Below are 22,188 nucleotides of genomic sequence, written 5' to 3'. Positions count from 1 at the left end.
GTCACATTATAGTGCAGTTCTGCTGTCTTTTCAAGTGTCAAAGTAGACACATTTTCTTGTCTGTCTTATGTTTTACTTGCCCTTTCCAGGTCATAGTCACTTAAGCTTTGAACACAAAGTTCTAGTAATTAATTTTCATGTTATACTTAATCAATTCAAAAATGTTCAGATGGTAGAGTTTACTCTCTTCCAAGTTTACTCCATCATTATTTTAATGCTTCTTCTTTTTTTTTGCTTAAATTCTTCTATTGGTATGTTATATGTATACAATACATTTACATTTATCATTGGGTACTTGTACCTGTACATGATGTATCTTGGTTCTTATTTTTTCCCAATTCCCTGTCCTCCCTTCACTCCCTCTACACGTCCCTATTTACAAAGACTTTGTTTCCAGTTTTTCCTTCTCATAATTTTTCCTTTCCCTTCTTTCCTTTCCCCTTCCCTTCCCACTTCACCTACCCCTTTGAGGTATTTCATTCTTATTTTATTCCTATTGATTCCTATTTCAAATTATCAATTATTTATTTTAATCCTTATTCACACTTTCAGTTTCTCACACTAGAGAAACTGTTTGGTATTTACACATCTGTGTCCTATTTATTTCACTTAAGAGTATGGCCTCAATATGTATCCATTTAGCTATAAATGTCTCTAGTTTCTCATTCTTTATGGCTGAGTAGTACTCCATTTTATTTTTTTAAAAAACCCCACATCTTCTTTATCCTGTTTCCAGTTGATGGGCACTTGGGCTGTTTCCAAGCTTTCACTATTACAAACTGTGCTGCTATGAACATGGGTGCACATATATCACTGTGGTATGATTCTTTTAATTCTTTTGGGAAGATATCCAGCAGGGGAATAGCTGGGTCAAATGGAACCTCTAGTCCTCATTCTTTGAGGTATCTCCATACTGATTTCCACAGTGGTTGCACCAGTCTGCACTCCCACCAACAATGGAGAAGCGTTCCTTTCTCCCCACACCCCTGCCAGCATTTGTTATTGGATGATTTCTTGATAGCAGCCATTCTTTGAGGGCTGGGGTGGAAGATCAATATTGTTTTCATCTGCATCTTTTGAATGACCACTGATGTTGAACATTTTTTCATATGCTTATTTGCTGCTTTTATGTCTTTGTCTGAGAAATACCTGTTCATTTCAGATGCCCATTTTTGAATTGGGTCTTTAAATTTGGGGAGTCTGATTTTTTCCAGTTCTTTATATATTCTAGATAGTAGTCCTTTGTCTGAGGTACAGCTGCTAAAATTTTTTCCCACATTGTAGGTTGTCTCTTAGCTCTGTTGGTGGTTTCTCTTGCAGTGCAGAAGCTTTTTAATAAGATGAGATCCCAGTTGTTGATTCTCTGTGCTACTTCCCGTGGTACCGAGATTTCGTTCATAAATTCTTTTCCTATGCCAATGTCTTCAAGAATTCTACCTATCTTCCAGCAAGTTTAGTGTTTCTGTTTTAATATTTAGATCTTTAATCCACTTTGATCTTAGTTTAGTTCATGGTGATAGATATGGGTCTAGTATTAATCTTTGGCAGGTTGAAATGCAGTTTTTCCAACACCATTTATTAAATAGGCTATCTTTCCTCCAATGATGGTGGTTGGCTCCTTTTTCAATTATGAGGTGGCTCAGTTTGTCTGGAGTTGTTTCTGCATCTTTGAATTTATTCCATTGATCTTCAGGTCTGTTTCTTTGCCAGTACCATGCTGTTTTTATCACAGTAGCTTTGTAGTATAGTTTCAAGTTGGGGATTGTGATACCCCCTGCCATGTCTCTGTTGCCTAGAATTGCTTTTGCTATTCTAGGTCTCTTCTGGTTCCAAATGAATTTTTGGATTGTTTTCTCTAGTTCTGTGAAATATATTGTTGGAATTTTAATCAGCATTGCATTAAATCTATATAGCAGTTTCGCAAGTATGGCCATTTTTACTATACTGTTTCTTCCTATCCAGGAACAAGGGATGTCTTTCCATTTTCTTATATCTTCTTTGGTCTCTTTTTTCAGAGTGCTGTAGTTCTCTGTGTAGAGGTCTTTTGCTTCCTTTATTAGAATGATTCCTAGACATTTCATTTTTTTGGACGCTATTGTAAAAGGACTCAGGGCCCTTCCATTATGTAGCTTTGCTGTTCTTCAACAGAGGCATCTAAGGTTGCTGTCCTTCTGCACATCCAGAAGAGAAAGGCACAGGAAGGATCCTACGTGGCACAGATTTATGAGCCCAGTCCAGAGGTGATCTGCATGTCACCCCCACCCATGTAACATTCTAGCAGAATATGGTCATATGGCCACTTTTTTTTTTGGACCAGGGATCAAACTTGGGTCCTTGTGCTTGCACAGCAGGCAGCAAAACCACTGAGCTAAATCCCTGGCCCTATATGGCCACTTTTAATGCCAAGGGAGGTGGCTGTGAGCCTATACCACAAAAATATGTATAGTCTCATTCTGGTGTATTCTAGTCCATTTGCTATTGGCAGTCCACAACTGTGAACTTGGGTTGTGCAAGGCCCCTGGTCAAGAGCTATTTCTGTCCACTATTCCTTCAAATCCAAACTTACATATTAGCAGTGCCTTTCCATTTTGGCAAAATTTAAAGTAAAGTGCCACAAGCAGCTCAAGGCAGTTTGGCTACACTGATCTCAAATGCCTATCCCTATTTCAATGCCATTTTCCATTCCAGAAGCCAACAAAATCCTGCACCAGCACCTTGGGGCCCCTGAAGAGCGCCTTGCCCTTCACATCCTCCGGACTCAGGGGCTGGTCCCTGAGCATGTGGAAACAAGGATTTTGCATAGTACCTTCCAGCCCAACATTTCTCAGGTGAAAGGAATTCCATCTTTGAAGACTGACATCTACACCCCAAATGCAGTGACAGTAGCTCACACAGATTTGCCCCTTGTATGGTGTTTGAATACTTTTAGATACAGATGTAGAAGTGAAAATCAAATTAGCTTCATCTCAAAGGGAATTTATTGTAAGAATTGTCAGGAAGCTCACTAAATACAAAAAAGATTTTCTATAACTCAAGACAAATTTGAATCAGAATCTTCCTTGTCTTTTGTCTGTTTCTCCCTACAAGTCTATTTAATCTGCTCTTTGCTGTGATCTCCTTCCTATGAGTCTAGATGCTATGGACTGTTCTTGTGTGTTTTTGTGTCCGAATGTAGCCCCATCTACTTTAAAATGTATAGGGACTGTTTGCCCCAACTTGGCCCAATTATCTATAAGTGAACCACTCAACTGTAGTCAAGAGGACAGGATCTGGGACAAGGCCAGAGGTCTTGGCCCTGCTTGGGGAGCAATTGCCATATGAGACTAAAGAGTCAGGGAAGCAGGTCTGCAGTGCACGGGATTCCAGGTCACAAGAACCACACATAGTAATGGGACAGGTCAGCTCCTAAAAACTGGGGAGCCCTTTCCAAAGAAGCAAAGCAAAGCATAGATAATGAAAAAATAATCTATGTGGAAGCTAGTTATAATGAACATTTCCAGACTGCATCAGCAGAAATAGGGGTCATATAGGTTTAGGTCGTGACTAGGAATCTGAATTTTAACAAGTACCTGCAAGGTGGTTAGAGAATCACATTTTAAGAATAGTAATCTGGTAGAGAGCTCAGTGGTAGAGTACTTGCAAACAAGAAGAAGGGGAAGGAGCAGGAGGGGGAGGGAGAGAAAAAGGGAGGTAAAGGAAGAGGAAGAGGAGGAGGAAGGTTATTTTTCTTTTCTCAACAAAGAGTCTGACAGCCTGACAAGACTTCCTCTCTTCCCTTGGAAATCTCATTCACACAAGGAGTCTCAAGAAATGACTAGGTGTGGAAGATTTCTCCCTGGGAATCTACCAACTTATAGCATTTGACACAGACTGTGGCTAAGACTTAGGAGACACCTGGACGCCTAATGTTCTGCAGTTTGCTTGATGCATTATAGAGCCCTGAGCACTAGAGATTAGTTGGAAGAAAGTCAGGATCATAGTAAAATATATCCCTTTCTAAGTGTGCCAGGTAATTCATTTTGATCGCAATGCACTAGGAAGCCAATCTAGTGGTTTTCCTGGCAACTTTCTTAAAAACCAGTCTGTTTTTGCCTGAAGACAGAGTTGATAGAACATCCAAAAATAGTTTGGAGACTATAAACTGGTTTTTATGCTTGATAGAGTTTGTTTAATGATGTTCCTAGCCTGTCTGGAAGAACATTCCAGTCAGATCGATAGGCCCAGTCTGTGGCAGACAAAGAGCTAAGTAGGGTCTCACCAGAACAGCAGTGTAAGTGTTAGCTCAGGCCTTCCTTCTTCCCTTCCATGAGCCTCCTACCTGGTGGTAGATACTGGTGAGCCAATGGCAAGGAATCCTTAGCTATTGGGAATGCTAATATTCATGCTATTGAGTTCTTTCCTTGAAACAGCAATGTTGTACATTTTCCTTTTACAAAGTTAAATACCATTTATATTACTCTGGTTCTATATCTTGAGATGAGTGGAGAATCCCTTTGTGTTACAAAACTGGGACCAATATCCAGTAGGCAATGTGATGATTAATAGAATAACTTCATGAGAACTGTTGGAGGGTAAAGGACCCAATTTTAAGTCATAGAGCACAGGGTGGAGGAGTAGGTGTTGGGAAGCCCCTCATTTATTAACCAGGGAAAACTCAGACTATGATACAAACAAGTGCACACAGCCATCAGAGCCCCCTAAGTGAAGATGGAAAGTGGGTGGCCTAAATGACATTGCAGATAAAAAATTATTCTTTCCTTACTCTTCTACTCCACTTGCTGCCTTCCATATAGACTAATAAATTAGCAAGCCTGAAAAAATAGTTTGCGAAGAAATATAAAAGATTGGGCTGGGGATTTAGCTCAGTGGTTCTGCCACTTGCCTTGCAAGCGCAAGGACCCAAGTTCGATCCCTGATACCAAAAAAAAAAAAAAAAAAAAGAAAAGAAAAGAAATATAAAAGATTATGGTTTCTACTAACCTTGACTTTAGCCCTCTTTTCATTTTTTGATGGTTTAGGGAAAACTTCAGATGTGGGTGGATGTTTTCCCCAAGAGTTTGGGACCACCAGGCCCTCCTTTCAACATCACACCCCGAAAATCCAAGAGGTAAGTAATCTTGAGATGCTGCTACCCTGAACTAGGAACTTGGTTCAGGGCCAGAGAAAAAGTACTTTCAAAATGTGCTCTTTTCAGATACTACCTACGTGTGATCATCTGGAACACCAAGGACGTTATCTTGGATGAGAAAAGCATCACTGGAGAGGAAATGAGTGACATCTATGTCAAAGGGTGAGGACAGATGTTGGAGCCTGCCACAAGTTCAGGGAATGAAGCAGACTCCATCCTTCATTAATTGTCATTATTTTAGATGACTACTCCTGGGTTTTTGGTAATTTGAAGCTAATCTTGTCCCATTAATGCAGTCTGCTTAGGTATCTCCAAGAAAACAAAGGTGGGAACAGAAAGAAAGAAAATCATATGGGCCTTGTTTATGAGCAAGAGTATTTAGTGATTAGAAGAACTGATTAATACTTCTCCATCTCTCTTTTAACAATGTAGATTTTCTTCAGTTTATTAAGCAGATTTGTTACTTCTGGAACTTTTAGTCGTATCTTTTATTTTTATTCTTCTTTGATATTTTGGATAACTAAACTTAGAAACACAAGCTTCCAAAACTTATTTTTCTATATATTTTATTACCAGCAGGCAATGTTTATGAAGAGAAGGAAATACTGACAGGTTTCTAAGAAAAAACTATTTATTCCCCCAACATTAACTGAGTGCCTACATCCAAAATGTAAAATGTCATAATTGTTCATTATTCCTTTACTTACATAAGTCAGTTTCAAATAATCCATATTGATGTTAGTTAGTTTCTTGTTATGCCTTGATCATATATGATGACTACAGTATTGTGTTTAGTAATTAAGAAACCAGACATTGGAGTCAAATTCCCTGGATTGAAATCCTGCCACTTTCCTGCTAGCTGGGCAAGGTCATAAGCTCACTGTCCCTTGTCTGTAGAATGGAGATAATGATAACAGCTACTTCCCAGGGATATCCAGAAGATTCAGTTACTCAGGGTATTTTAGGAGAATGTTGGCAGATGGTATGCAGGATGTGGGTAGCTAGAATTAGTGATATTCCACTTGGACTGAGTTTGGTTCTTTAATTTGTAGAAGATAAGACTTGTGGAAATGTAATATATTCTAAAGTGAGAACCAAGTTTCCCTTGTGATCCCAAGTGACCTTCAATCAAAATTGGTGTAAGACATAATTATTATTATTTAGGTTCACTGTCAACAGGGAACGTTTCATCAAGTTCTTCATTATTCTCTCTCACTTCAAGATCCCATTACCATTCCCCAAGGAAAACTAATCCCAGCTAATCACATATATGCAAATGTATTTGACTACTATAAGCATTTTTTTCAAATTAAGCAAATGCAGGAATATTGGACTGAGAAAAGACTTTCTAATTTAAAATAAAGCTCAACTTAATGTACGATGTAAAATTTGAAATTAAAATCCAAATACTGGGCTGGAGTGGTAGCTCAGTGATAGAGCACTTGCCTAGCATCCTTGAGATGCTGGATTCGGTCCTCAGCACTACAAAAAAGAGACAGACAGACACAGAGAGAATGTAGATACTATTTGTGAAAAGGTGAATAATACATAAATACCATGGTTAGCACTACACACATTTGGGTGTTGCTTGCAAAGCTATACATTCATGCATACAAGCAATACAAATGGAATATTTGCTTGTCTGAAAATTAAACATGAAAATATTCACCAGAAAAGAGAGGAAGAACTTCAGGGGGTGAGCAGCTGGAGTAGGATAATTGTGGTACTTTAGGGACCGGTGAGGAGGTGAAGCAATCAAGGTCATAGCCAAGAGAATATAAACTTTCTTCAATGAGTTAGTTAAAAAGTTAACAGTAAAAAAAAAAAAAAACAACTTTTAACTAATTTATCTAGTCAGTTAATTGACTAGCAAAGAGGAAAAGTATGGTAGTTGATTGATGCTAATGCCACTACTAACAGCAGGACTTAGTGTCAGCAAATGATATCACAGTCTCCATGATCCTGTGAGGCAGTGTAACCAGTGTGGACTTTGGGAGTTAGACTAATCTGAGAGTGATACTTAATTCCACCAGTTACTGGCTCTGTGACCTGGTGTAAGTTAATGAAGCTCCACCTGGGAAATGGAGATAGATGGGCAGTTGTTGGTGAGAATAAAATATGCCTGATAAGTACCTGGTTGGTAGGTGATGATCATAAACCTGAGTTAAAGATTTTCCCTTCCCTCTCTGTCCCTTCAAGCCATAATGTCTCATTCTGTGACACTGACCATGTTCTAGGAAACACAAATGGGAAATGAGACTCAAATAGCTTTACAAGCCAGGCCTACATCCTACCTAGAATCTCTGTCTGTGGGGTCCAGACATTGATACTTTTAAAAGTTCCCCCAAGGCCGGGGATTTAGCTCAGTGGTGCTGCCATCTGCCTTGCAAGCACAAGGTCCTGAGTTCCGTCCCCAGTACCAAAAAAAAAAAGCTCCCCCAGAGATTTTAATGCAAATCCTGTGTGCAGTATTGAGAAGTGTGTATTGCACCACTCTGCCAGTCTAAGACCAAATGTCATTCCCTGGTTCCAAAGAGTCTTCCCAGTAGCAGATGTGACAGCTTCCTTCTAGGCACATTCATTCATTCAACAGGTATTTGTATAGTGCCTACTATATATCAAGCACAAGCAAAGGAAAAATGTTTCAACTGTTAAAAGTTAAGATGTTGTTACTGAAGTGAATGCTCATAGACAGCCACGTGAAAATAACAGCTTACATCTTCCTTGCTAGTCTCATTAATAAGATCAGAGTGAATTTAAGAACAATAGAAAAAGGAAGCTGCAAGATTACTTGATTTGTGCCATTTTTTGTTTGCGAAATACAATATGGGAAAGGAAATGCTAAAATTTTGAGCTAACTTGTATTCATTGAGCCTGTCAGCAGTGATGACAGACACTAATGAGTCATAGTTGTGAAGACTAAAATCAAAGCCAGCAAGCTTAGATGTGCCCAAAATAGAAGCTACATTGTTGATATTTTCCAGAAATTTTCGCCTTAGCCTTGCTAACTGAAGTCTAAAGGGTTTCCTGCTTTGGTTTTAGAGGAATTATATTTTATTTGGCTCTAGCCTGTGTTGGATGCAATAGAGCACCTCCCCTTCATAAATCACCCCAACTCTGTAGATAACTGGAAGTTGCCCAAGAACAGTGCATTAATTCTCCTGCTCTTCGCTCCTCTAATCACTGCACAGTTTTGCAGCTAGATTACTTGTCAATCACATCAAGGTAAGTCTGTTTGCCTCTGCTTTTCAGCTGGATTCCTGGTAATGAAGAAAACAAACAGAAAACAGATGTCCATTACCGGTCCTTGGATGGTGAAGGGAATTTTAACTGGAGATTTGTCTTCCCATTTGACTACCTCCCTGCCGAACAACTTTGTATCATCTCTAAAAAAGTGAGCTCCAGACTATGTCTGCAGGAAGTGAATGTCATGGGTCTTCCTTAGCTTAGAAACTCAGAGTAGGTCAGAGCTACACAGGACCTTGAGGTCATTAAGTCCAGTTCCCTCTTGGTACAGATGGGGAATTGTAAACCCACAAACATGTAGAACTTGCTTATGGTCACAAAACAATGACAGTGATTTGTACAGTTAGGAAGTAAAAGGAATGTTCTTTCCCCTAACATACTGGCAGCAGGGTAAAGGATAAAGGGCAGAAATAAGGGTCTTATATCAATATGTACAACACATTTGTGTTTTGTATGTGATGGAGAGGCTGATTTTTCCCCTGGTGGGCAGAACCAAACAGTAAAGCATGGTATCCCTTTTCCTTTCCTTAGTAAGCCTCAGCATCTTTGTTACCTCCTTCAGACACACTTCCAAGAGCTTCACAGCCCCCATGGTCTTAATTAAACTTTCAGATACAGAATTCAACTCAACTGGCTTAGATCAAAGAAGTAACTTATTGGTACACATTCATAAAAAGTCCAGGGTTGGCTGGATTTAGGAACATCTGGATCCCACGTCAAAGTGGTGTCTTTAGAAATTGGCCTTGTGTCCCCCACACTGCCTCCCTCTTTGGGCCTCATTTCCCAGCGGATTTTTTGCTGGTGGAGGTGGGATGGCAGCCTGCCTGTTGGAGTCACGTTCCCCTCCCAGAGTTTCTTTGTTGTCCAGAGATGCAGTGCTCTGAATGGCCACACTCTGGAGTTACAGACTTGTCTCCCCTCAGATCGCACCATCTGGGTAAGGAGTTGTCCCCCAAGAAACATCGTGTTTTTGCCCCAGAAAAGGGCCTTGTTCCTGGGTGAACAATAACAGGTGTCTTCTATAGGATCCCTGTCCTATTCCTATTCCCACATTCCAAGCCTCTGCCTGGACGCCTCCTCTCAAATCTGATAGAAATGAACTTGCCCTGTGTCCCATAAAGGCAGGCACTTCCCTCTGCTGGCCCTATTTAGTGCTGATCTCTATGAGGACTTTTTCCATGCCAGGTGGTATAGATGGCCTCAAAGGGGACATTAGAGTCACAGAGGCTCACCATGCTATCACATCATGCACACTTTCAGGTGATGAGGCAGAATGAGAGGAGGGATTTGAGGTCAGGCTGGTCTTTAGGTAAAGTTACATTTCCTGTTTACTTACATCCATTCTCTGAGTGGTACTTAGAGCATGGTCCCACATAGAACAGTGAGGTAGGAATATATGAGAGTAGCAGAGTGGGGTTCCCAGCCAGGGAGCCAGGCCCTCTGGGCCCTGCAAAGGACAATGGAAAGGAATGCAAAGGACATGGACATGCCTAGACTATGGAAAATAAGAAAACAATCCAATGATTTTCTTTCAGTTTCACAAAGCATTGGGGCAATTCCCCATTTGCAGGGCCAGAGGAAATTAGGTGTACCTGGACTGTGAAGGTATTGTTCTTGGCTAATATTGTCTAGGCAGAGGCAGGAACCAGAAGTAAGAATATGTCCTTCCTCTGCCTACTTCTAGTGTCAGGGATCTGAAGTTCTTAGGTAACCACAAGCATATGAAAGCCAGTGGTATTTTTCAGAAACCGAAAATGCTGGGACATTTTGAGAGTGGAATCTAGACCCCAGCCTCCACAGCATGTAAAAAGAGCATACACTCATCAGGGAGGGATGGGCCAAAGGTCGCTGAACAGAGATGACACCACAGCAGGTGATACTGTGGGCTGGTCTAGAATGCCTGGCTTTAAGAGGATAATCTGAGGAGGCTATAGTAGTCTTGGGGGGGATTAGCCTCTCCTGAACCCCCAGGAGTGGCAGTAGGAAGTCACACTGATAGAAACATGCTGATAGGAAATCTGCTGTTGAGGAATAGCCTGGGACATCCTTTTTGTCACTCAGCTGGTGGCCTTGAGACTTCCTGGGGAGACTGATGGCTTTCCATACACAGAATGAAAGGAGGGGGCCAAAGGGAGGGAGTGTCCAGGGGAGTACAGAGGGGATAAAAGGCCCCATCCTGTTGAGCTATTTTCAGGGGCCAGGGGTTAGGGTTTCAGAGTCCACTCCTCAAGATAATTTAGTTTGTCCCTATGTCTTGTCATTTTAGGAGCATTTCTGGAGTATTGACCAAACTGAATTTCGAGTCCCACCCCGGCTGATTATTCAGATATGGGACAATGACAAGTTTTCTCTGGATGACTACTTGGGTATGGCTTACCTACAGATAATTTTCTCTAATAAACTGTACTTGGAACTGGTGAAACCAATTAAAACTTACAAGAAATTACTTAAATCTCTAAACTTGTCAGTGATGGGGCAGGGGGACTAAGGGGCATGTCCTCTGGGCAGTGTGGGCTGACAGCGATTATTGCCCCTTTCCATGACCCTGCTCTTAAAGCACTTATAGAAGGGCTTGCCAGCTCCCATTTCACAAGGGGATGCCCCAGACTGCTGCCTCCACTTCCAAAACACCTACAACCCTCCATCCTCTTCTCTGCTCTCAGAAGTCAGCAAGACCCCTAAGACACCCACCCACACACACACACACACACACACACACACACACACACACACATTGCTCTTTCCCCTAGACTCTTTCTCCTCTGCACAAAGGCACTAGTTGAATGCATCCCACCCGGGCTCTTCCCTTTCTTGGCTCTCTTTTCCTCCCACTCTTTAAAGTTAGACCTTCCCTGAAGTTTCCGGGCTCTTCTCCAGGGCCTCCACCCCCAACAAGAGATCTCAGTTGAAGATGTAGCTTCAACTTTCACTTTTCAACAAAGTATGGCATCTAAACCAAGCTATGTAGCCTGATCTCTCACAGTGCCTGGCATACTGTCATAGGAAACCATTATAGTGATTATTCTCAGTTCAGCCTTTCACTTTATATTCTGCTGGCACTTCAAATTTATATTACTGAAATCTAACTCAGTATTTTTCCCTGACCTCATGCCTGTTCTCCCTGTATCCCAATTTGGACCCTTTTCTCGTAGCTCATTGCTGCAGTAGCCCTTGACTAGTCTTCCTGCTTCTATCTGCTGCCAAAGGATCTTCCTGGCCAGGGAAAAGCCTGCCAGTGACTATCTTAATCTGCCCTTCACCCCTCACTATTCTTTTGACCTAGTTGCTACTTAATAAGAGTGGAACAAACAAATGAATATACAAGTATGATAACTTTTAAAGCATATGGGTAGAAAATTCCAGAATAGTAGAGAGGTTTCTCCTTAGAATTTAAATTAAATAATCTACAACAAATAAGAAAAATGACTATATTGCAATAGCCATTTGGTTAATGAACCGATCATTGAAAGGAGAAATAAGACAAAAGCAGATGTAGGCTCAAAAAGGGATAGGGTAAGCTGCGGTTTATAATGAAAGGTAGTCTATGAGCCTAATTATTTATAGAGAATCTGCTGCAGCATTCCTCCTGCTGCTACATTTGATCAGACTCTTGTGCTATTAGTGCATTGACTCAACCATGCATCACAGATAGTGTTATTAAGGAAAGGACTCACACAAGTTCTCAGAGGTACTAAAGAGTTAATGCCTCCCATCACAGAAGAGAACTCATGCTTCTCCAGACTCCCCAGTCCTGGGCAGCATTCTGAGTTTCTGGTGAAGACTTTCTGTTATGTTTCCTCAAGCTCCTACTTCTGAGGTTACTCTAGGAGAGAAGTGGAAGTGAATATTCCATGGAGCTTCCCATGTCCCAAGCACCAGTTGTCTATACCCAAAGCCAGATGACCGCTTTGTGCAGGGCAGCTCAAAGCCAAAAGGAACAAATTTCCAATGCAAGGGTCCTGAGTTCAGTGGAAATTTTGGCTAAAGATGTTTAATTGCTTTGAGATTGTGCTCATGTCTTTGAAAAAGAAAATATGCAGTCCTCTATGAGATGTTGAGCAATGGAAAGCTATTTCTTCTGCCATTTCTCATTCTATCTGGAAAGAATTTAAATGTCCATTATTGTCCCTTTCTCTGCCTCACCCATCACCTGTTCAAAATCACTTCCTGCTTCTCCTTTGAAAAGAACTTTCTGTGCACTCGTGAACAATGGTTGATTCACTTGACGCTTGTTTGGACTTAATGCTGTTTTCTTGCCTAGGTTTCCTGGAACTTGATTTGCATCACACAATCATCCCAGCAAAATCATCAGACAAATGCAATTTGGACATGATTCTGGACTTCAAAGCCGTGAACCCCCTTAAGACTAAAACCGTCTCACTCTTTGAGCAGAAGTCCATGAAAGGGTGGTGGCCATGCTACGCAGATAAAGATGGCTGTCGTGTGATGGCTGTATGAGTATTTCTTGTTTGGGGATCATGCATTCCTTTTATCATTTAGGTCCTTCTCTTTATCAATAGATTACCTCAGATAAGACAGGGAAGTGTTAAGTCGGTCGAAAAGTTTGTACCTGGGACTATACAAAAAGCTGGGAGTTACTCTTAGCATTTATTTGGAATTGAGGGAAGGTGAAGAGGTTGGAATAGTCAAAAAAACTAGGAGCCCAAGTGATTGTGCCATGTTTTCTTAGAACATGCTGGTCTTCCTTTACCAAGATTAATTTATGCTGAGCTTCCAGAACAATGCAGTATAGAAAAGGAGACTTCAAATTTGAGCTTTTCTATCTAAAAGAAAAAAATTGGAGGAAGCAGGGAGTGCTAAGAAGGCCATAATCTACAAGAATGTTTGGGGAATGCAAGTGTTTTTTCACATAGAAACAGTAGTGCAGCTTACCATGCCATGTCACAAAAGATTACCTGATTCATTATCATCATTATTAACATTTAGTATCTATTATGAACCAAGCAACATTCATAACCTAATTTTAACACAACATTAATGTGTAATTTTCAAAAACCGCACCCCTTCAAATGGCTCAAGTCAATGAATTTTGACAGAGGTTTGCATCCATGAAACCACACCCATTATCAAGAACCAGCACCTTCCTATCATCCCAGAAGTTTCCTGTGTACTCTGAGGTTCACTGCCAACTCCACTCCAGCCCAGGAAATCATTGATCTGCTTTCTCTCACTATAGATTAGTTTGCACATAATCTTATTTAATTCTGCTGACAATCACATGAAGTAGATATCATCTCCATTTCATAGACACAAAAAAGCAGACTTGGAGAAATGGAACAACTAGCCAAAATCCAGGGCCACTCCTCTGCCTAAGTGAATCTCAGCATCCAGACTTCTCAAGCCCTTGGGGATTTAGTGAGCTTTCCTAGTCCTAGAAAGTCTGTTGCAACCTTAGTTAAGACAGGTTATCAAAAAGGGCATATTTCTAGAACTCTTTCTTCCTCAATGCCCTTGCCTACACATGAGGACAGAATAGGACCTTTCTAGGATTGCTATGAGAGTTACATATGGTTACCTATATAGGAGGCTTAAGCAGCACCGTTACATTCTTCAGGAACGTGTCAACAGGCAGCAGCGCTTATCCATACATTCATTTTTTCACTGATTCAGCTAATGCACATAGACTACCTACTAAGTGGGGGCACTTCTGTGCATAGTGTGATATAAGCAGAAAGAGGCATGGCCCTGCTCTCTTGGATCCTGCAGTTAGTGCTCTATAAATGTTAGATATTATTCTGAGCAGTATTCAGGGTAGTCTGGGTCCACGTCAAGTTACAAAGAAAGGTATGTGTGCAGGCAAGCTGACTGATGTGCGAATACTATAATGACAGGGGCATGGAGAATGAAAAACAGGAAGGAGGGGAAGCAATTTGTCCTCTCAGTTTCCCACATGGAGTTAGTTCAGAAACACATGAAGAGGAAATGTGAAGAAATCTCTTGAGGAAAATTTAAGGCAATCTAAGGATTGTTTTACAAGAATAAAAATCATTGCTCAGGGAATACGCCATGGATTGAAGTAAAAATATTTGTGAAACGTGATGTCATGTGTTTAACCTGTTCTGCTTTACTGAAGGGGAAAGTTGAGATGACACTGGAGGTCCTCAATGAGAAGGAAGCCGATGAGAGGCCAGCTGGAAAGGGGCGGGATGAACCCAACATGAACCCCAAGCTAGACCCACCAAAGTGAGATGCCCTCTTTGTTCTCTACTTTGTCTGATCCCCAGACACCTGCAGTCTGAAAAAAACCCCTTCCAGTTGACTTCATGGAATGGATTAGCTGTTGTCCTTCTAATTTTTTACTTGATAATGGTCTGTGGGGATGGAGAGGTGGGTGATCTGGCTTCGCTTTAACCATTCTCCTTCCCTGTGAAACCAAAGTTCAGGGTTCTCAGCATCTTAGGATGCTATAACGCATAGCTGAGGCTTTCTCGGCCACTGTAGGAAACAGTAGCTTTTCCTGAGTTGATAGATGTCACTGGATACTCTTACACTCTCTTATACTCTGAGATAAATTATAGTAGTCCGGCTCTCCACCCCAAGTTGCTGAGGTAAAACCATTTCTTTGTACTGCAGCCGACCAGAAACCTCCTTCCTCTGGTTCACCAACCCGTGCAAGACTATGCGGTTCATTGTGTGGCGCCGGTTCAAGTGGGTCATCATAGGCCTGCTGATCCTGCTCATCCTGCTGCTCTTCCTGGCTGTGCTCCTCTACTCCTTGCCGGTAGGAAGCCTGGGACTGTCATCTTGGCTCTCTCTGGGTGAATCCGTGCTCCAGTGTCTAACTTGGTATTTGCTGGTACTGCTACTCAGAAGAATGACCCACTTAGCAGCTGTGCTGTTGCAACCCTTACACATATGAAAAACATGTTGTGATGCATCCAGTGATTAAAATTACCTTCCTGGGGGTTCACAAATTACAGGTAATACTTTATGGCCTGAAAAAAACCACTGGCTCCAGGAATCTAGAAGAGGCTCTCAGGTGCAGATCAGTATACTGTATGTCTGGACTGGGAGCGGCATTCTCTGGCATTCAGAGGTCCCTGGCCTGGGCTATAATGGAGCTCCACAAACCCCATATTTACCCAAGCTAGACAGTTGGTCCTTCTGCCCCTAATATTTATTACTTGTCCAGATAGCTTTGCTCACATTTTTTCTATCAAAATCTTATTGTCTAGGGCCCATGTCACATATAACCTCTTTTTAAATTCCCCCGTAATCAGCCAAGTCATAAATAAGAGTCTAATTGGAAGGTTTGGCCATGTGCTTAGAAGTCCTACCTTCATCCCTCCATTCAGTGAATTTATAGAGCATCTGCCACATCTACTGTAGGCTAGGATTTAGGATGTAGAGATGACCAAGGCATGGTTTCTAGCCATGAACAGTTTATAGTCTGGGAACAAATAGGCCTTTGAACAAGTACATAACTTCGGGAGGCAAGCTGTTACAGAAGGATGAACAAATGACAGTAGGAGTCCATTACTGAGGACAATTTTCAAGGGGGGGGCATTTAAGATCAGTTTGGCAAGTAAAAAAGAGATAGTCCAGGCAGAGGAAACTATGGGCAGAAGCAAGGTGAGTGGCACCAACTGCCACAGAAGGAATCCGTAAGTTCTTACACCAATCATATCAATCATAATCTAGGTAATTTTGTGTTCAGTAGCATAGCCATATAGCCACAGTAGTAGTTTTTGCTTGCTTGTTTTGGGGCTATGGATGATACCCAACCCCTGCTACATGCTAGGCGTATGCTTTACCTTGAGCTACACTTCCAGACCAGTACAGTTTTGAGTCTTCATCTTTTCCCAAACCAATAGTTCCAGTTCTCCACTTGTATATAGTCCAGTCTGCTTTGACGCCTTAAAACTCCACATAATTATTTCTTTTTCCTGGCTTAGATTCTATTGATGTAAACCAGCGGTTCTCAATGGGGTGGGGGGGTGGACATTATGCCTGAAGAGGTTTTGTCAAACTCTGAAGACATTTTGGCTGTTGGAATTGGAGGGATTGCCAGGCATGATGGCACATGCCTATAATCCTAGCACTAGGGAGGCTGAGGCAGGAGTATTGCTGTGAGTTCAAGGCCAGCCTGGGCTATGTAATAAATTCAAGGCAAGCCTGGAAGACATAGCAAGACTCTGTCTCAAAAAAAAAGAATTAGAAGGATTTTCTGCCATTTGGTGGGTGGAGGCCAGGGGTGCTGCTAAGCATTCTGCTGTGTATAGAACAGCCCCACTACAAAGAATCATCTGGCCTTAAACATCAGTACTGCTGATACTGAGAAACCCTAACTTAAATAGGTATGTGGATATATTGACATATACAGATATGCACTGTTTCCTTTCCAGAACTATTTGTCAATGAAGATCGTGAAGCCAAATGTATAATGAAAACAAAGACTTCCTTTCAAGAGTCATCTAGCAATGAAGGATTCTGCCTCTTTTTATGGATAAAATTCAAATGTGATTTTGTATTTGGGACTACAGCTCAGGGGCATGTTACACTACTTTACCAAGGCCCATCCATTCGCAGAATGTGTAAATCCCTGGAAAGTCAAGCCAATGAGCAACATTTTTATCTTATTATCTTACAAAGTATTAAAAGTTTTATTTTCTAAAGCCTAAACATTTTTTTCAGAATATTTTTCAAGGTGGCTGGCTCTGTTTAAAAATCATCATTTTATGTGTCTTCTGTGATGCAAGTTTGAAAATTCTGGAAACAGAATTTGAAAAGTTCTATATTTTGACATTGTGTACTTCCTATTTGTACCTAAGAAAAAAGACTGAATTACAAAAACAGAATAATTACAGTTACTATTATTTAAGCCTGCAACCATTTTTATGATATTTTGTATGGATAAACTTCATGAAACTCTATTCAACCTCTACTGAAAACATGAATACAAGTGTTTCACTTTTTACCCATAGCTGTTTGTTATGTCTGTGGGCCTAGTTGGGATGGAGCCAGCTTCTCTCCCCCTAATCTAAGGATGGAATACCCAGCTTGCCACTTGACCATAAACCCTTTATCAATGTGCTGTCAAATTGGGCAGTGGGTCCCACTGAAGCTAATATAATGAATAACAAATACTAACACTTATTTGGGCTCAGGGTGTAGCTCAGTGGCAAAGCATTTGACTAGCATGTGTGAGACCCTGGCTTCAATCCCTGGCACCACAAAAAAATAAAAACTAACAATTATTAAAGCTACTTATTCTGTGCAAGGCACTATTGTAAATGCTCTGTGTTTATTAACTAATTAGATCCTCAGAATAACCTTATAAAGTTAGGTGGATAACATTATTTTTGTTTTTGTTTTTTGGTACCGGGGGGGGGGATTGAACTCAGGACCTTGTGGGTAACATTATTATTAACCCCATTTTACAGTTAAATAGAATGAAGGACAAAGAGGTTAAGTAACTTGCCTAAGGCCACACAATCAACAAATGATGGAGCTGGAATTTGAACCCAGGTATTTTGGTTTCTTAATGTCTCTTAACCACAATACTACATCACCAGTGGGAGATATGTTAAGAAGAAGATCTGTTAAGAAGATCTGTTAAGAAGAAGATCTGTTAGTGTGTCCTCATGCCAACACCAAAGACAGCATGCTTTCTAGAATGTGTAAGATTAGATATTTATCTCCACAATGAGATACTATTCAGCCCTATTTAAACAGCAACTTAGGACTGAGGGGAGGAAGAAATGGTGCAATAGCAGCAATGCTATTTAGACAAAGTAATACACATTTAGACAAAGTTATGCTACCAAGTGTCTGTGTTGGCATTATTGCTGACATGTTTCATGGGGTTGTTTTGGGGGGTAGTGGTGTTGATTTTTTTGTTTTGTTTTCTGTGCTGGGCATCAAACAACCCAGGGCGTCACACTTGCTAGGCAAGTGTTATACAACTGAGCTACATCCCTGGCCCATGATTTTGATATTTTAATTCCTTTAAATGTTCTGGAAAAACTCCTAGCAATCAGTGTGCTCGGTCATAAAAGCACCGACAGATACAGCTTCTTCATGCTTCTTGATCCCTGGGCACTTCATACCCTCCTTCCAGGGAGGCTGCTCACATCTCCACCGACACAGAGGGCCACCACCCTCACCCTCACTGGCAGGACTCTTACCCATCATTCCAATGCCAGGCTCTCCTTCACACCTGTTGGGCCCCAAAATGATCCTTTAATCTCAGAGGTAAACAAACTAATACAAACTTTCTGGAGAAATACATATATAGCCAGATAGATAGATAGATAGATAGATAGATAGATAGATAGATAGAGATAGATAGAGATATATCCTTAAAAATGTTTGTGTCTTTTGACTTAGTAATTCTATCTCCAAGCATTAACTCCAAGAAAGTAATCAAGCAACCAAAGGTCCGAATATAAAAATGTATATGTGCTTTATAATGGCACAAACCATAAACAGTGTTAAATGACCATGTAGAGTGCCATGATTGAATACATGATAAAATCCCATACATTGGTTTATGAATTTAAAAATTAACTTTTCTAACTTTGTTACTGCCATAGGAAATGCTGGTATATAAGGTATAAAAAACCAGGTATATAAGCTATGAAAAACAGAAAAGCATTATGCAAATCTACATAAAATAAGGACCCAAATGCCTGTGTATGTATATAAGGAAACGAATCAATATAGTAATAGTACAAAATAGTAATAGTACAAAGAGTTATGCTAAGTTTGTATTTGTACAAATTTATATAATAAGTATAAATATTAGTCAACATTGGAGGCTTTTTTCCTATAAAACCATGAGCTCGTTTGGCAAATTAGCTATCCTTTGTCTCAGTCCATAGCTATGTATGTATGGTTTATCTTCACATCAGACTATAAGGTCCTTGAAGGCAAAAGGAATGCCTGTCAGGTCTGTACCCCAGGGGTACCATAGAGCAGCAGGCCTGGATTTGCATCCTGGGCCATACATCAGATTCCTCTGTCATTCGGAAGAAATAATGCTACTTCACTGGTTTGAGGGGAGGGCTGGATGAAATCCTGTTAGAAAAAGGGACTTAACAACATCCAATGCCCAGCAGGTACTCAATACATGGTAGTTTAGGTGCTTCATTTAGACTGGCTCATGTGAAGTATCCTAGTTCCAAAAACAGAACTAAGAACAGGTTCTTTTTCTTCCAGCCAGGTGACCTTTACACAGGAGGCAGACTCACTAAGTAGGAGGAAAGCAAAAGCAAGATGTAAGGCTGTCTCTCACCTTCCCAAGACCCAGACAGAGGGAAGGAGGATCCCACATCCAGAGGGTAGGAAAAGAGGGTCAGTTCTTGCAACTCCAGACAGCTGTGAAGATTTCTCTGTGTTTGGTGGGAGTGGGGAAACTTGCACTGTTCCAGTGATAAGAGTATATATGCCCTGTTTCCATCAGGCTATCTCAATAGACCCATCCTCATTATAGGGCTGACTGGTGTCATCACAGTCAAGAGTAGCCAGCTGTCCACAGGCTAGGCCACCAAGCACAGATAAAACCTTCCAGCCCCTTCAAGTCATATTGTTCCTACACCCTAACTAATGCTTTCTAACTATACCATGTCATCTTGCTTGGATCTTAACTGGAGGTCTACAGCTTTTATCTAGTTTAGAAGACACTCTAATGAGGAAAGGGAGGCAGTACTTTTTTAAATGGCATTTTCTTAGAAAACAAGTTGCTTCACCAAAGAGCATTGTTCCAGGAAAGATGTTCGAAAAATTTCACAGTCAGTATGGCACTGGCATGGGCCAATGAGAATGGCTGCTTTGACACATTGGATGGCTAAAGGCTATCAGAACTAAAAAGGCCATGCCAGAAGGTACAAGTTAAATATTAGTCTTTGTCCCAGGGAGCCCTACAAATACTCTGGACACAGTGCCTCAGCCCAGGAAATAGTTGCTGAGTGGACAGATAAATGAATGGCTGGCTGAGAGAAGAGTCCTTCCCTCCTCTGCCTTCACCAAACCTGACTGGAATCCGCTAGTGTAGTTCCTTCCAATAAATGGCAGTAAAGCTCTATTAGGAATGAAATCATTCCCATGGAGAGTATTGATCTGGGCTTTTTGGACAGATGTCTCCTCCCCCAGAAAAAGCTTCCTCTTGTCAAAAGATAATAGTCCCTCAATTGAAGTTGTTAGCTGCCGGCAACCTATAAATGATAGCTAAAGGCTGGAACTAATCACAGTCCAGTCAGATTGTCGCTTCACTGTGAATTAAATAACACTTAAGCTTAACTGATTGTAGCAAATGCCACCATTAACGTTAAAGCTTTCATTAGGAAAATAAATCTCCATCAATGCCGTAGGATGACGGGGAACTGAAAATTATGACAGGCTAGCACTTGATTTTGTTTTCTTCTTCCTTTCTTATTTTGAGGCTAGCGGAGGCAGTGTGTCACAATTAGACCTGCAGGTTGCTTTAAAGGGTTGTTTATAAAAGATGCACAGGTTCTGAAACAGTGTGGAGGGGGCACTGAGATGCCTGGTTTTCCAAGTGCTGCCTGAGTGGCAGCTCTTTGTCCCTCTGAGTTCACCCTGGCTCAGAGGACTGTTTGTCCAAGAGCTGGAGCTGACTCATGTCATCAGTGGAGCAGATGTTGTTACAAACACTAGAAGGTGAGAGTGCTTTCCAGAAATTGCCAGCTCAATTCAAGGAGACAGCGAGAACCAGCAAGTAGTTCAACTTGCCTACCAAATGAATAACCAACATGACAGTGATTTCAAAGATTAGAAAACTCTACACAGTCGAAATATTCATGCTGAATAGATTCCCTGGTGAGGAGGCCAACACATCCAGTACCCTGGGCCATATGTGTGTAGCCTCCAAAAGGCAGATGGGAATCCATTCAGCGGAATGCTTTCTAAAGTCGGCTTGAGGTGCAGTGAGTTCATAATGGAGTTGATGTTGTAAATAGATTAAGCTCCCACCATCTTTGCAGCTGAGTTCTGTTTGTTCAGCATTGAAAGAAAACTCCCTAATCTTTCTTAGGTTAAATGTAATGAGGTCTCGAGGAAGATCAAAGGGAGGCTACTTTTCCCTTGGATATACATCCATGAAATGAAACGCCAGAGTTCATAAAGTTCAGGAAAAACACGAAAGAAATGTGTAACACGGACTAACTACAAAACCTAAAGAGTAATAGAACATAATGAAAAACACAGGCCTACCATGTGTACGGGCTCACTTATGACTTGGGGTGGGTGCAAGTTTGCAAGAGAGGCAGACTTCAGGTTTTCACTATTTGAATAAATTGCACAAGTAAAAAAACAAATCAAAATTGTGGGCAGCTCTCTCATGGTATACTGAATTCTTCTCAGCGCAATCCAATTTTGCCAAAATTCATCTCCACTTCTTAAAAAGGCTCTTTCAGTCCTTGATTAATATTAATGTGCTACTGCCATGTATTTTCACAAAACCCTACAGCCAAACCTGTAATCATCTCCCATCATATTTCAGTGAATTCCTGCCCCAGTAATTATCAGGAGGAGGACCAGGCATACCCAGCTGGATCCAGATGAAGCCCAGCAGCCTCACAGATGAAGTTTCACCTGGGTCAATGGGATAAATAAAATAAATGGGTGGAATCCCATTTTAGAGCCGTAAGAGCAGGGATCCCGCCTGGAGATTCCAGATGTCTGGAAGCCTATCCACTCACCCCAGCTTGGTCACAGTATAGCCTTGTGCCTTGGGGCAGACATCTCCTTGAGGACCTCCTTTCCTTCATTTGCAAAAGTAAGCACTGAGTTAGATGCTCCCATATGTCCCCACTGTTTTATGGTTCTACTTC

The 22,188-nt window shown here is 41.2% G+C and overlaps 1 protein-coding gene and 1 long non-coding RNA gene across 5 annotated transcripts in view; both read left to right on the top strand.

Moving 5' to 3' along the window:
• Positions 1 to 17,629, top strand: part of Myof (myoferlin) — a 142,020-nt gene extending 124,391 nt beyond the window's left edge. For 3 of the 4 annotated variants that reach the window (XM_004838518.4, XM_004838519.4, XM_087184926.1), the window contains 9 exons: positions 2,689 to 2,828; positions 5,019 to 5,107; positions 5,195 to 5,290; positions 8,381 to 8,522; positions 10,641 to 10,740; positions 12,636 to 12,826; positions 14,469 to 14,578; positions 14,969 to 15,116; positions 16,741 to 17,629. In XM_004838518.4, coding sequence (XP_004838575.1) covers positions 2,689 to 2,828; positions 5,019 to 5,107; positions 5,195 to 5,290; positions 8,381 to 8,522; positions 10,641 to 10,740; positions 12,636 to 12,826; positions 14,469 to 14,578; positions 14,969 to 15,116; positions 16,741 to 16,779 — 1,055 coding nt within the window. In that variant the 3' untranslated portion in view covers positions 16,780 to 17,629. The remainder of the gene's footprint in view (positions 1 to 2,688; positions 2,829 to 5,018; positions 5,108 to 5,194; positions 5,291 to 8,380; positions 8,523 to 10,640; positions 10,741 to 12,635; positions 12,827 to 14,468; positions 14,579 to 14,968; positions 15,117 to 16,740) is intronic. The other variant, XR_015440363.1, reaches the window with a different exon arrangement.
• Positions 17,630 to 17,724: 95 nt separating this feature from the next.
• On the top strand, positions 17,725 to 21,980 carry LOC147825657 (uncharacterized). Its single transcript, XR_015440364.1, has 3 exons — positions 17,725 to 17,863; positions 19,556 to 19,677; positions 21,858 to 21,980. It is a non-coding gene; the product is annotated as an uncharacterized LOC147825657 (long non-coding RNA).
• Positions 21,981 to 22,188: the final 208 nt, after the last annotated feature.

The sequence above is a fragment of the Heterocephalus glaber genome, unplaced genomic scaffold, assembly GCF_053883595.1.
Source record: "Heterocephalus glaber isolate CG9 unplaced genomic scaffold, H.glaber_assembly_v1.0 deba00001497, whole genome shotgun sequence".
Classification (NCBI taxonomy): Eukaryota; Metazoa; Chordata; class Mammalia; order Rodentia; family Bathyergidae; genus Heterocephalus; species Heterocephalus glaber.
This window is presented reverse-complemented; position numbering and strand designations above follow the sequence as displayed.